The following is a 15,629-nucleotide window of genomic DNA, read 5'->3' on the forward strand; positions in this document are numbered from 1 at the left end:
GAGAGAGAGGGCGAGACTTCAGTAGAGCGTGGAGAGGGCGAGACTTCAGTACAGAGCACGGAGAGAGAGAGAGGGCGACACTTCAGTAAAGAGCGGGGAGAGATGGCGAGACTTCAGTAAAGAGCGCGGAGAGAGAGGGCGACACTTCAGTAAAGAGCACGGAGAGAGCGAGACACTTCAGTAAAGAGCGGGGAGAGAGGGCGAGACTTCAGTAAAGAGCGCAGAGAGAGAGAGAGAGGGTGAGATTTCAGTAGAGTGTGGAGAGGGCGAGACTTCAGTACAGAGCACGGAGAGAGAGAGAGAGGGCGACACTTCAGTAAAGAGCACGGAGAGAGGGTGAGACTTCAGTAAAGAGCGCAGAGAGAGAGAGGGCAAGACTTCAGTACAGAGCGCGGAGAGAGAGAGGGCAAGACTTCAGTACAGAGCGCAGAGAGAGAGAGAGGGCAAGACTTCAGTACAGAGCGTGGAGAGAGAGGGCAAGACATCAGTACAGAGCGCGGAGAGAGAGGGCAAGACTTCAGTACAGAGCGCGGAGAGAGAGAGGGCGAGATTTCAGTAAAGGGCGCGGAGAGAGAAAGGGTGAGATTTCAGTAAAGAGTGCGGAGAGAGAGGGGACGAGACTTCAGTAGAGCACAGAGAGAGGGCGACACTTCAGTACAAAGCGCAGAGAGGGCTAGACTTCAGTACAGAGCGCAGAGAGAGAGCGAGACTTCAATAAAGAGCGCAGAGAGAGAGGGCGACACTTCAGTAAAGAGCACGGAGAGAGCGAGACACTTCAGTAAAGAGCGCGGAGAGAGGGCGAGACTTCAGTGAATAGCGCGGAGAGAGAGAGGGCGATAGTTCAGTAGAGAGCACGGAGAGAGGGCGAGACTTCAGTAAAGAGCGCAGAGAGAGAGAGAGAGGGTGAGATTTCAGTAGAGTGTGGAGAGGGCGAGACTTCAGTACAGAGCACGGAGAGAGAGAGAGAGGGCGACACTTCAGTAAAGAGCACGGAGAGAGGGTGAGACTTCAGTAAAGAGCGCAGAGAGAGAGAGAGAGGGCAAGACTTCAGTACAGAGCGCGGAGAGAGAGAGAGGGCAAGACTTCAGTACAGAGCGCAGAGAGAGAGAGAGGGCAAGACTTCAGTACAGAGCGTGGAGAGAGAGGGCAAGACATCAGTACAGAGCGCGGAGAGAGAGGGCAAGACTTCAGTACAGAGCGCGGAGAGAGAGAGGGCGAGATTTCAGTAAAGGGCGCGGAGAGAGAAAGGGTGAGATTTCAGTAAAGAGTGCGGAGAGAGAGGGGGCGAGACTTCAGTAGAGCACAGAGAGAGGGCGACACTTCAGTACAAAGCGCAGAGAGGGCTAGACTTCAGTACAGAGCGCAGAGAGAGAGCGAGACTTCAATAAAGAGCGCAGAGAGAGAGGGCGACACTTCAGTAAACAGCACGGCGAGAGAGAGGACGAGATTTCAATAAAGAGCGCGGAAAGAGGGCGAGATTTCAGTAAAGAGCGCGGAGAGAGGGAGAGACTTTAGTAAACAGCATGGAGAGAGAGAGGGCGAGACTTCAGTAAACAGCACGGAGAGAGAAAGGATGAGACTTCAATAAAGAGGGAGATATAGAGAGAGAGTGAGCGAGACTTCCAAAAAGAGCGCAGAAAGAGAGAGTGCGAGACTTAGTAAAGAGAGGGGAGAGAGGGCGAGATTTCAGCAAAGAGCGCGGAGAGAGAGCGGGCAAGACGTCAGTAAAGAGCGCGGAGAGAGGGCGAGACTTCAGTAACGAGCGCAGAGAGAGAGAGGGCGACACTTCAGTAAAGAGCGCGGAGAGAGGGCGAGACTTCAGTAACGAGCGCGGAGAGAGAGCGGGCGAGACTTCAGTAAAGAGCGCGGAGAGATGGCGAGATTTCAGTAAAGAGCGCGGAGAGAGAGAGGGCGAGACTTCAGTAAAGAGCGCGGAGAGAGAGAGGGCGAGACTTCAGTAAACAGCACGGAGAGAGAAAGGACGAGATTCAGTAAAGAGCACGGAGAGTGAGTGAGCGAGACTTCAATAAAGAGCGCAGAGAGAGAGAGGGCAAGACTTAGTAAAGAGAGGGGAGAGAGGGCGAGATTTCAGCAAAGAGCGCGGAGAGAGAGCGGGCAAGACGTCAGTAAAGAGCACGGAGAGAGAGAGGGCGAGACTTAGTAGAGCGGAGAGAGGGCGAGAGTTCAGTCAAGGTGCTGGAGAAAGAGAAAGGGCGACACTTTAATAAAGAGTGTGGAGATAGAAAGGGCGAGACTTCAATAAAGAGTGTGGAGAGAGAGAGGGCGAGACTTCAATAAAGAGTGTGGAGAGAGAGAGGGCGAGACTTCAGTAACGAGCGTGGAGAGAGAGAGGGCGAGACTTCAGTAAAGAGCGCGGAGAGAGGGCGAGATTTCAGTAAAGAGCGCGGAGAGAGAGGGCAAGACTTCAGTAAAGAGCGCGGAGAGAGGGCGAGACTTCAGTAACGAGCGCAGAGAGAGAGAGGGCGACACTTCAGTAAAGAGCGCGGAGAGAGGGCGAGACTTCAGTAACGAGCGCGGAGAGAGAGCGGGCGAGACTTCAGTAAAGAGCGCGGAGAGATGGCGAGATTTCAGTAAAGAGCGCGGAGAGAGAGAGGGCGAGACTTCAGTAAAGAGCGCGGAGAGAGAGAGGGCGAGACTTCAGTAAACAGCACGGAGAGAGAAAGGACGAGATTCAGTAAAGAGCACGGAGAGTGAGTGAGCGAGACTTCAATAAAGAGCGCAGAGAGAGAGAGGGCAAGACTTAGTAAAGAGAGGGGAGAGAGGGCGAGATTTCAGCAAAGAGCGCGGAGAGAGAGCGGGCAAGACGTCAGTAAAGAGCACGGAGAGAGAGAGGGCGAGACTTAGTAGAGCGGAGAGAGGGCGAGAGTTCAGTCAAGGTGCTGGAGAAAGAGAAAGGGCGACACTTTAATAAAGAGTGTGGAGATAGAAAGGGCGAGACTTCAATAAAGAGTGTGGAGAGAGAGAGGGCGAGACTTCAATAAAGAGTGTGGAGAGAGAGAGGGCGAGACTTCAGTAACGAGCGTGGAGAGAGAGAGGGCGAGACTTCAGTAAACAGCACGGAGAGAGAAAGGACGAGATTCAGTAAAGAGCGCGGAGAGTGAGTGAGCGAGACTTCAATAAAGAGCGCAGAGAGAGAGAGGGCAAGACTTAGTAAAGAGAGGGGAGAGAGGGCGAGATTTCAGCAAAGAGCGCGGAGAGAGAGCGGGCAAGACGTCAGTAAAGAGCACGGATAGAGAGAGGGCGAGACTTAGTAGAGCGGAGAGAGGGCGAGAGTTCAGTCAAGGTGCTGGAGAAAGAGAAAGGGCGAGACTTCAATAAAGTGTGTGGAGATAGAAAGGGCGAGACTTCAATAAAGAGTGTGGAGAGAGAGAGGGCAAGACTTCAATAAAGAGTGTGGAGAGAGAGAGGGCGAGACTTCAGTAACGAGCGTGGAGAGAGAGAGGGCGAGACTTCAGTAAAGAGCGCGGAGAGAGGGCGAGATTTCAGTAAAGAGCGCGGAGAGAGAGGGCAAGACTTCAGTAAACAGCACGGAGAGAGAGAGGGTGAGACTTCAGTACGGAGCGCGGAAAGAGGTCGAGACTTCAGTAAAGAGCGCGGAGAGAGGACGAGAGTTCAATAAAGAGCGCGGAGAGGGAGAGGGCGAGACTTCAGTAAACAGCACGGAGAGAGAGGGCGAGATTTCAGTAAAGAGCACGGAGGGAGGGCGACACTTTAGTAAAGAGCGCGGAGAGAGACAGGGCGAGACTTAGTAAAGAGCGCGGAGAGAGAGAGGGCTAGACTTCAGTAAAGAGCGCGGAGAGAAAGAGGGCTAGACTTCAGTAAAGAGCGCGGAGAGAGAGGGGCGAGGCTACATTAAAGAGAGCAGAGAGAGAGAGAGGGCGAGACTTCAGTAAAGAGCATGGAGAGAGAGAGAGGGCGAGACTTCAGTAAAGAGTGCAGAAAGAGAGAGAGGGCAAGACTTCAGTAAAGAGCATGGAGAGAGAGAGAGAGGGCCACACTTCAGTAAAGAGCGCGGAGAGAGAGGGCGAGATTTCAGTAAAGAGCGCGGAGAGAGACAGCAAGATTTGTTTCAAAATATTTTAAGAAAAGGAATGTGATATCACAGGAGACTGTAACCTGATTGGCTGAAAGTCAGACTGGGCTAAATTTGAATATCGTACAGTTGCTGATTTAAATACTTTGTTTTGATTTGACTTAGATTACCATTTTTAAGTTGATCTGAATTACTATTTAAAAAATTTTAAATTTGGCTTAAATAACTATTTTGGGTTGATTTAAATTAATATATTTAATTTGATTTAAATAACTATTTAAATTTCAATTATATAACTATTTTTAATTTGTTGTCAGATTAAGAGGGATACATACTTAGTTTAAAAAAAAATCTAATTAAATAGTATATGGGGATTAGATTCAATCTGACACAAAAACGTCTTTCTAAAGTTTAATTTCAAAGGTTTAATTTAAAGGAATAATTCATGGCAGGGCAGCTCCAAGGCGTGGTCTGCTCCTCTTGCTTAATTTGGCAGGCTGTGGACAGTTCCAGTCCCCAGGGTCAGCATGTGTGCAGGAAGTGTCTCCAGTTGCAGCTCCTGGTAGCTCGAGTTTTAAAGCTGGAGCGGCGGCTGGAGACACTGTGGAGCATCCTCGAGTCAGAGAGTATCATGGATAGCACGTAAAGAGAGGTGGTCACACAGCAGGCTCAGACTCCACAGGCAGGAAGGGAATGGGTGACCACCAGACAGAGCAAGAGAGCGAGGCAGGTAGTGCAGGAATCTCCTGTGGCCATTCCTCTGCAGAACAGATATACCGTTTTGAATACTGTTGAGGGGAATGGCCTCTTAAGGGAAAACAGCAACAGCCAAACTCGGGGCACCACGGTTGATTCTGCTGCAGAGGGGAGGGGTGATAAGTGTGACAGTGCAATAGTTATAGGGGATTCAATTATAAGGGGAATAGACACGTGTTTCTGCGGCCGCAAACAAGAGTCCAGGGTGGTATGTTGCCTCCCTGGTGCTGTGGTCAAGAATGTCTTGAAGCGGATACAGGACATTGTGGAGGAGTAGGGTGAACAGCCAGTAGTCGTGGTACACATCGGTACAAACGATACAGGTAAAAAGAGGGATGAGGTCCTAAAAGCAGAATTCAGGGAGCTAGGAAGGAAGTAAAGAAATCGGACCTCAAAGGCAGTGATCTCAGGATTACTACCAGTGCCACGTGCTAGTCAGAGTAGAATATATGGGATGAATACATGGCTGAAGGGATGGTGTCAGGGGGAGGGTTTCAGATTCCTGGGGCATTGGGACCAGTTCTGGGGGAGGTGGGAACTGTACAAACTGGACGGGTTACACCTGGGCAGGACTGGAACTGATCTCCTGGGGGGGCAATTTGCTAGAGTGGTTGGGGAGTGTTCAAACTAATGTGGCAGGGGAATGGGAACCAATGCAGGAAGTCGGAAGGTAGTAAAACAGGGACAGAAAAAAAAGGCAGTAAGGGGGAAAGTATAAGGCATAGAGGCCAGAGTCAAAAATCAAAAAGGGCGACAGTACAAGGTACAGTGACTGAGGGGAGCTCAGTGCATAGGCCCAGTAATACTAAAAGGAATAAAACGGGAAATAAAAACACCAATGGAAAGCGATGCTTCAGGTTGTTCCATGAAGACATGGGTTCAACAACAAGGAAAATTAGGAGAAAAGTTAAGAAGAAAAATAACTTAGGAGAGGTTACTGATCAAGGTGTTAAGATTCAAAACAGAGGTATAAAAGCCAACATAAGTGTACTTTACCTGAATGCTCGTAGTATTCGGAATAAGGTAAATGAGTTGATAGCGCAAATCACTGTGAATGACTATGATTTAGTGGCCATTACTGAAACATGGTTAAAGGATGGTCACGACTGGGAGTTAAATATCCAAGGGTATCAAACTATATGGAAGGACAGAGTGGATGGTAACGGAGGTGGTGTAGCTCTGTTATTTAAGGATGACATCCGGGCAATAGTAAGGGATGACATCGGTACTATGGAGGATAAGGTTGAATCCATTAGGGTGGAAATCGGGAATAAGTAAGGCAAAAAAGTCACTGATAAGAGTAGTCTAGGCCATCAAATAGTAACATTATGGTGGGGCAGGCAATAAACAAAGAAATAACGGATGCATGTAGAAATGGTACAGCAGTTACCATGGGGGATTTTAATCTACATGTCGATTGGTTTACCCAGGTCGGTCAAGGCAACCTTGAGGAGAAGTTTATAGAATGTATACGCGATAATTTCCTCTTATGAGCTCTCCTGGCCTATCATGTTCACGGTGTATAGTGAGCCACCCTATCTAATCAGGCACACTGTGTATAGTTAGCACTTTTGACAGATCAGCTTCACTATGTATAGTGAGCTCTCCTGGCAGATCAAGTTCATTGTGTAAAGTGAGCTCCCCTGGCAGATCAGGTTCATCGTGTATAGTGAGCTCTCCTGGCAGATCAGGTTCACAGTGTATAGTGAGGTCTCCTGGCAGATCAGGTTCATCGTGAGCTCTCCTGGCAGATCAGGTGCACAGTGTATAGTGAGGTCTCCTGACATCAGGTTCACTGTGTATAGTGAGCTCTCCTGTCAGATAAGGTTCACTGTGTATAGTGAGGTCTCCTGGCAGATCAGGTTCACAGTATATAGTGAGGTCTCCTGGCAGATCAGCTTAATCGTGTATAGTGAGCTCTCCTGGCAGATCAGGTTCACTGTGTATAGTGAGCTCTCCTGGCACATCAGGTTCAGTGTGTATAGTGAGCTCTCCTGGTAGATCAGGTTCATTGTTCATAGTGAGCTCTCCTGGCAGATCAGGTTCACTGTGTATAGTGAGCTCTCCTGGCAGATCAGGTTCATCGTGTGTAGTGAGCTCTCCTGGCAGATCAGGTTCATCGTGTGTAGTGAGGTCTCCTGGCAGATCAGGTTCACTATGTATAGTGAGCTCTCCTGGCAGATCAGGTTCACTGTGTATAGTGAGCTCTCCTGGCAGATCAGGTTCATCGTGTGTAGTGAGGTCTCCTGGCAGATCAGGTTCACTGTGTATAGTGAGCTCTCCTGGCAGATCAGGTTCATCGTGTTTAGTGAGCTCTCCTGGCAGATCAAGTTCATTGTGTGTAGTGAGGTCTCCTGGCAGATCAGGTTCATTGTGTATAGTGAGCTCTCCTGGCAGATCAGGTTCACTGTGTATAGTGAGCTCTCCTGGCAGATCAGGTTCATCGTGTGTAGTGAGCTCTCCTGGCAGATCAGGTTCACTGTGTATAGTGAGCTCTCCTGGCAGATCAGGTTCATCGTGTGTAGTGAGCTCTCCTGGCAGATCAGGTTCATCGTGTGTAGTGAGGTCTCCTGGCAGATCAGGTTCACTATGTATAGTGAGCTCTCCTGGCAGATCAGGTTCACTGTGTATAGTGAGCTCTCCTGGCAGATCAGGTTCATCGTGTGTAGTGAGGTCTCCTGGCAGATCAGGTTCACTGTGTATAGTGAGCTCTCCTGGCAGATCAGGTTCATCGTGTTTAGTGAGCTCTCCTGGCAGATCAAGTTCATTGTGTGTAGTGAGGTCTCCTGGCAGATCAGGTTCATTGTGTATAGTGAGCTCTCCTGGCAGATCAGGTTCACTGTGTATAGTGAGCTCTCCTGGCAGATCAGGTACATTGTGTATAGTGGTCTCTCCTGGCAGATCAGGTTCACTGTTCATAGTGAGCCCTCCAGACAGATCAGGTTCCCATCAGAAGCACAAATTGAAGTAATGAACCCACAATCATAACTCAAATGCTTCTGAACTTTCTGCTCTTGATATCTATGGTCAATGGGCTCCAATTCGCAACCCTAATTCTCTAATTGCCTGTGCTCCATTAGCCTATTTACCCTGCCATCGAGCAAAGCTCCCTACTGAATCTCGACATTTAACCTTTACTTTTAGATCTGCATCCAACCTTTTATCATGCATTGCTTGTAAATGGTGCAGATTTCAGAAAGTTGACAGAATGTTACTCACCCACAATCATTCCGACTTCACAATGTGGATCTTCATAAGCACAAGTCATCATTGTCCCAACTGTGTCATTCACAATCGATACAACATCAAGTTCAAACTCCTAGTGGGAATATTTTTTAAAATGTCAGACATCAAGTGTGAACCCAGTGTAACAAACTCAAAGGTTGGATGACCGGCTCCAGTTCCTACGTAACACACTCAAGAACCTGTTATTTGTTCTGTATCAGTTAGATGGAAGTTATTGACTCTAAGCTGTGCTGGATGAATATTGGCAGGCTGTAACTTCAATAAATGCTCTGAAAGGGACAGTTTGCTCCAGATAAACTCAGTTTTCGTCTCACTCACCACAGATACACCAGGCTCCATCTGTGAAATAAAACTTTACCCTCTACCCAATCCTCACATTCACCTGTGTTGGAGGTAGTCTAGTTGAGGACGGAGCCTCAGACTACTGAGAAAACAGACCTGGTCTATCATTGAATTTAATCTACATGTCGATTGGTTTACCCAGGTCGGTCAAGGCAGCATTGAGGAGTTTATAGAATGTATCTGCAATAGTTTCCTCGAACATTATGTAATGGAACCTATAAGGGAACAAGCGGTCCTAGATCTGGTCCTGTGTAATGAGACAGGATTGATTAATGATCTCATGAAATGAAATGAAAATTGAAATGAAATGAAAATCATGTATTGTCACGAGTAGGCTTCAAATGAAGTTACTGTGAAAAGCCCCTAGTCGCCACATTCCGGCGCCTGTTCGGGGAGGCTGCTACGGGAATTGAACCGTGCTGCTGGCCTGCTTGGTCTGCTTGCAAAGCCAGCGATTTAGCCCTGTGCTAAACAGCCCCTAGTGAGGGATCCTCTTGGAAGGAGCGATCACAATATGGTGGAATTTTAAATACAGATGGAGGGTGAGAAGGTAAAATCAAACACTAGTGTTCTGTGTTTAAGCAAAGGAGATTACAATGGGATGAGAGAAGAGCTAGCTAAGGTAGACTGGGAGCAAAGACTTTATGGTGAAACAGTTGAGGAACAATGGAGAACCTTCCAAACGATTTTTCACAGTGCTCAGCAAAGGTTTATACCGACGAAAAGGAAGGACGATAGAAAGAGGGAAAATCAACCGTGGATATCTAAGGAAATAAGGGAGAGTATCAAATTGAAGGAAAAAGCATATAAAGTGGCAACGATTAGTGGGAGACTAGAGGACTGTGAAATCTTTAGGGGGCAACAGAAAGCTACTAAAAAAGCTATAAAGAAGAGTAAGATAGATTATGAGAGTAAACTTGCTCAGAATATAAAAACAGATAGTAAAAGTTTCTAGAAATATATAAAACAAAAAAGAGTGGCCAAGGTAAATATTGGTCCTTTAGAGGATGAGATGGGAGATTTGATAATGGAAGATGAGGAAATGGCTGAGGAACTGACAGGTTTCGGCTCCGGTTCCCCGATTCTGCGGGCCCTGAACAGCAGCGTAATTGGAGAGTACACCGCGCCGCATAGCACCTACCTGGGGCCATTGCTGGAGGCCCACCCATTCTCCGCTCCCGACCAGCTGAAGTCCCGACACCGCGGATCTATTGTGGTCCTGCCGGTCGGGATACTAGCATGGTGGCTGTGGACTCCGTCCGCGGCCGCCCTTGTCAGGGGCGGGCCGATCGGAGGGCAGGGAGGGCCTTATACGTGGCTGGGCAATTTTTGCGCGGTCAAGGTCGGGCACGTGGCCGATCAGGAGGTCTATTTTTAGTGTCCAGTTCTGCAGCCTCCGACCAGAAGTGCAGGGGCCCATAGCTGCAGCAAAAGATGTTTGTTTTACACCGGGTTCCTGCTCGACCCCTGCAGGGCCAGGAATATGTGGCCCTTTCACGCCAGTTTTTCTGGGTTGACAGTCCACAGTTTTTACGACGGCGTGGAGGACATAGTCCCAATAATGGAGAATCCAGATCAGGATATTTATAATATATAACTATATATATATATATATATATATATAAAAAAAATATCACAACTGCGTTTCACGACGGCGCGAACCGGGCCCGGGTACAACCGATTATCGCCCCCAACTTGCGCCGGCTGGCGTATGTTACGACAGGTACTTACTGGCGGGACCTGGCTCTGCGGGCGGCCTCCACGGTCCTCAGGGGGGCGTGGGGGGACCTGGCCCTGGGAGGTGCCCCCACGGTGGCTTGGCCCGTGTTCGGGGCCCACCGATCCGCGGGCGATCCTGTGACATAGGGGCACTCTATTCCTCCGCGTCGTCTGCTGTTAGCCTCCGCCATGGCCGATGTGGAGATGAACCCCCCCCCCCCCCCCCCCCGCGCATGCGCTGGGATGACACCAGCACACGCGGGCGATTCTGTGAATGCGCCAACTTGCGCCGGCTGGCGCAGGCCCTTCGCCGCCAGTTGGCATGACGCCAAGCCCCTTCTGCACCGGCTGGCGCAGCGCAAACCACTCTGGCACCGGCCTAGCCCCTGAAGGTGCGGAGGATTCCGCACCTTCAGGGCGGCCTGACGCCGGAGTGGTTCACGGAGTTGCCCACCCTGCCAGTTCGCGGAGAATCCCGCCCCATGTGTTTCTCGGTGGTGTGCTGTTTACTGGTGGCAGGATTCTATCTTCCTGATGCCGGTCAATTTGAATTATCTATGTAAACCATCCCACGCTGCCACGAAATCTGCTGGTGGGGGTGTGCTGCCAGCGGGAAAAGTGCATCTCGACCACCGGAGAATTCCAGCAGTAGTTGAGGTGAATAGTGTAGATGCACATAAGAGGAAACCAGATAAACACACAAGAGAGAAATTAATGAAAGATTATCGTGAAAGGGTTAGATAGGAAGCATGGGGATAAGTTCAAATGGAGCAGACACACTGTCATGGACTGTTAGGTCTGAACTGTATGTCCTATGTAACTCTATATACAATGGCGAATATTCAGTGGACTAAATGATTAACTTCTGTTTCAATGCTTCTATAATAGCCTACGTAATGGTCACCTGTAAACAAATATAAAAACATACAACAAAAATAAAACTTACATCTCTTCTTTTAATGGCATCCCTTAGCATTGTAACTACATCCTCTCCCTCACAATCTGTTGCTTTAAAGCCTTTGGTCCATGTTAGAAGAATACCCTGAGGAAAAAAACTTTAATAATTCCACAAGTTGTCTGGAAAGCACTTTAAAATTAACAATGTACTATTACAAACAATATTCTTTATATATTTACATTGGTATCACATTAGATTAAGCACCAGTGAATATATTTTTATGATTTTATATATAAATGGACTTGCCTCATCCAAACTCTTCTGTTCGCAAGGGAAGGAAAATGTGAAACCAAGAGGAAGCCGAGCACCTTTCATTCCCATGTAATCGAGGAAATCAGAGATGCAATGAACAATGTGGTCAAATAGCTGAAAATCAGAAGAAAATCACAATTATCTAATTATTACTGGTAGATAACGGGGAGCCGATGGATTGGTATATCTGGATTTCCAGAAAGCCTTTGATAAGGTGCCACACAAAAGGTTGCTGCATCAGATAAAGATGCATGGCATTAAGGGTAAAGTAGTAGCATGGATAGAGGATTGGTTCATTAATAGAAAGCAAAGAGTTGGGATTAATGGGTGTTTCTCTGGTTGGCAATCAGTAGCTAGTGGTGTCCCTCAGGGATCCGTGTTGGGCCCACAATTGTTCACAATTTACATAGATGGTTTGGAGTTGGGGACCAAGGGCAATGTGTCCAAGTTTGCAGATGACACTAAGATGAGTGGTAAAGCGAAAAGTGCAGAGGATACTGGAAGTCTGCAGAGGGATTTGGATAGGTTAAGTGAATGGGCTAGGGTCTGGCAGATGGAATACAATGTTGACAAATGTGAGGTAATCCATTTTGGTAGGAATAACAGCAAACGGAATTATTATTTAAACGATAAAATATTAAAGCATGCCGCTGTGCAGAGAGACTTGGGTGTGCTAGTGCATGAGTCACAGAAGGTTGGTTTACAGGTGCAACAGGTGATTAAGAAGGCAAATGGAATTTTGTCCTACTTTGCTAGAGGAATGGAGTTTAAGACTACGGAGGTTATGTTGCAATTGTATAAGGTGTTAGTGAGGCCACACCTGGAATATTGTGTTCAGTTTTGGTCTCCTTACTTGAGAAAGGACGTACTGGCACTGGAGGGTGTGCAGAGGAGATTCACTAGGTTAATCCCAGAGCTGAAGGGTTGGATTATGAGGAGAGCTTGAGTAGACTGGGACTGTAACTCGTTGGAATTTAGAAGGATGAGGGGGGATCTTATAGAAACATTTAAAATTATGAAGGGAATAGATAGGATAGATGCGGGCAGGTTGTTTCCACTGGCGGGTGAAAGCAGAACTAGGGGACATAGCCTCAAAATAAGGGAAAGTAGATTTAGGACTGAGTTTAGGAGGAACTTCTTCACCCAAAGGGTTGTGAATCTATGGAATTCCTTGCCCAGTGAAGCAGTTGAGGCTCCTTCATTACATGTTTTTAAGGTAAAGATAGATAGTTTTTTGAAGAATAAAGGGATTAAGGGTTATGGTGTTCGGGCCGGAAAGTGGAGCTGAGTCCACAAAAGATCAGCCATGATCTCATTGAATGGCGGAGCAGGCTCGAGGGGCCAGATGGCCTACTCCTGCTCCTAGTTCTTATAATCAGCACATAATAAATACAATTATGTTTAGTATCTCTCGCCCTTGTACTTTTTGGTTGTATCCTGCTTGGTGCTGTTTCTTTCTCCAGCCAATGGGATGTTAATCTCAATAAAGATTCATTCAATGAAGACAGTTTCAATGTATGTACGTCAATATGGTCAGTAGCAGGAATATGTTATTAATCTAACAGAGCTGAAGTGAACTTCTCTTAATAAATCTGGAACCTGACAATTTGGGTCACCAAAAGCAGCGGAAAAAAGAAAGCTCCCGTCCTATTGGCTCTTTAATAGGCCAAACAGAGGCTGGTGACCAACCCCCTTCCCAAACCTCCCTAAATAATGCATGTGTTCTGTATGACTCGAGAGTGGTCTTTGTATCAACTTTGTTCAAGAAGGGAGAGACGGATAAACTAAATAATTCTGTGATGTGTGGGTCGGAATACTCCGGCCGTTCGCTGGCGGTGGGATTCTCCGGTCCCGCTGGCAGCGCACAGCTGGTTTCCCAACGGCATGGAGTGGCTTCAATGGAAATTCCCATTGACAGCACGGGAGCAGAGAATTTGGACGCTAATGAATGGTTTGCTGCTTCCCGCTGCCAAGAAACACGCGGCTGGGATGCCGTAGAATCTAGCCTGTGAACTCCAATCTTAACTGTGGCCAGTTTTAATGACCCCCTCCGGGGAGAGAACACAAGAGGTGATCGTCTCCCTGGACGCAGAAAAGGCCTTCGACAGAGTCGAATGGATATACCTCATAGAGGTACTGGAGCGGTTCGGGCTTGGAACAGGGAACGTACTGCCCAGGTTCCTCTTCCTGTTTAGATCCATTCCGATCTACATCCCCAAGGCCTTTTTCAAAGCGCTGGACAAACTCATCATGGCGTTCGTATGGGGGGGTAAAAATGCTAGGATCCCAAAGAAGGTCTTACAAAAAACAAAAACCAGGGGAGGGTTAGCCCTCCCGAATCTACAATTCTACCACTGGGCAGCAACAGCCGAGCGAGTAAGGGGATGGATCCAGGAGCCAGAAGCTGAGTGGGTGCGTGCGGAGGAGGCCTCCTGCATGGGAACCTCCCTCCGGGCCCTCGCCACGGCAGCACTCCCATCCCCACCCAAAAAACACTCCAGCAGCCCAGTGGTGACAGCCACCCTCCAATCCTGGAACCAACTGCGGCAGCAACTTGGCCTGACCAAAATGTCGAACAGGGCTCCCATCTGCAACAACCATAGGTTCAAACCAGCACTGACCGACGCCACCTTCAAAAGGTGGAGGCAGGACGGGGGGACACTGACAGTCAGGGACCTATACACGGACGACAGGATCGCAACACTGGACGAACTGACAGAGAAATTTCAGCTAGCTGGGGGGAACGAGCTACGGTACCTGCAGCTCAAAAACTTCCTACGAAAGGAGACAAGGACGTACCCACAACCGCCACGACAGACACTACTGGAAGACCTACTGGACGCAAGTATCCTAGAGAAAGGGAACTGTAGTGACATGTATGACCGACTGGTAGATAGGGACGACACCGTACTGGACGCAACAAGGAGGAAATGGGAGGACGACCTGGGGATGGAGATCGGGTGGGGACTCTGGAGCGAAGCACTGCATAGGGTCAACTCCAGCTCCACGTGCGCAAGGCTCAGCCTGACGCAACTAAAAGTGGTACATAGAGCCCACTTAACAAGAACCCGTATGAGTAGGTTCTTCCCGGAGGTGGAAGACAGATGTGAACGGTGCCAAAGAGGCCCGGCCAACCACGCCCACATGTTCTGGTCCTGCCCCAGACTCGTGGAGTACTGGACAGCCTTCTTCGAGGTAATGTCCAAAGTGGTGGGAGTGAGGGTGGAGCCATGCCCGATAGTGGCGGTCTTCGGGGTTTCAGAACAGCCAGATCTATTCCTGGGGAGGAGGGCGGATGCCCTTGCCTTTGCCTCCCTGATCGCCCGCCGTAGAATCCTGTTTGGCTGGCGGTCAGCAGCACCGCCCAGAGCTGCAGACTGGCTGTCCGACCTCTCGGAATCTCTCCAAATGGAGAAAATCAAATTTGCCATCCGAGGGTCGGACGACGGCTTCCACAGAACGTGGGAGCCATTCATGCAACTGTTCCGGGACCTATTTGTGGCCAATGTACAAGAGGAAGAATAGTCGGGGGAAGGTAGCGGGAGGGGGGGGGGGGGGGGCTACAGGTTCGTTACGGGGGGTTCGATGGCTAGCTAAGGCCCAAAACCAAGCTAAATAAACATGTTGAGGGGGGGGGGGGGGGGGGCGCAGTTACTACTACGAAGATGCTTACCTGTAAATATGTATGTTAATTTTTGCGTGTTTGTTTTTGTTTGTTTTTTTTTTCTCTCTCCTAACAATTTGTAATTTGTTCAATATAAAATACGAAAACTGAATAAAAACATTTATAAAAAAAAAAACTGTGGCCAGTTTTAAGGGGTGTGGACAGATATGAATTAGAAATGCATCTGCTGATCCAGAAATTAGACCTGGTTTAATACATAGATAAATATGAGGAGCTAGCAAAGCAGAGATTAGTTTGGGATTGCTCTACCAAAGACTCGTCACAGACACAATGGGACACAATGTTCCGTAAATCTTTAGGTTAAGGAGTCTCCAAGTGTTTTTTTCATAAATTTAAGAGTGTCCAATTCATTTTTTCCAATTAAGGGGCAATTTAGCATGGTCAATCCACCTACCCTGCACATCTTTGGGTTGTGGGGGCAAAACCCATGCAAACACTTGGAGAATGTGCAAATTCCACACGGACAGTGACCCTGAGCCGGGATCGAACCTGAGACCTCGGGAGTTTCTCATTGTTAGGGATACTGAGACCTATTAGAAATCATGGAAAAGAATGGATACGGTACCAAAGCATATCATTGGGCCTGCACTGGCCCTCTGAAGTAGTTCACTTGGTGC

The 15,629-nt window shown here is 48.3% G+C and overlaps 1 protein-coding gene across 1 annotated transcript in view; it reads right to left on the reverse strand.

Annotated features, from left to right (window-relative positions):
* The window catches only part of hk1 (hexokinase 1), a 143,306-nt gene that overhangs the window by 34,412 nt on the left and 93,265 nt on the right, over positions 1 to 15,629 (reverse strand). The window contains exons 12-14 of the mRNA XM_038821407.1: positions 11,322 to 11,441; positions 11,064 to 11,159; positions 8,030 to 8,129 (exon numbers count right to left, since the gene is read on the reverse strand). Of these exons, the coding sequence (XP_038677335.1) occupies positions 8,030 to 8,129; positions 11,064 to 11,159; positions 11,322 to 11,441 (316 nt within the window). The remainder of the gene's footprint in view (positions 1 to 8,029; positions 8,130 to 11,063; positions 11,160 to 11,321; positions 11,442 to 15,629) is intronic.

Source organism: Scyliorhinus canicula, chromosome 16 (genome assembly GCF_902713615.1).
Source record: "Scyliorhinus canicula chromosome 16, sScyCan1.1, whole genome shotgun sequence".
Taxonomy (NCBI): domain Eukaryota; kingdom Metazoa; phylum Chordata; class Chondrichthyes; order Carcharhiniformes; family Scyliorhinidae; genus Scyliorhinus; species Scyliorhinus canicula.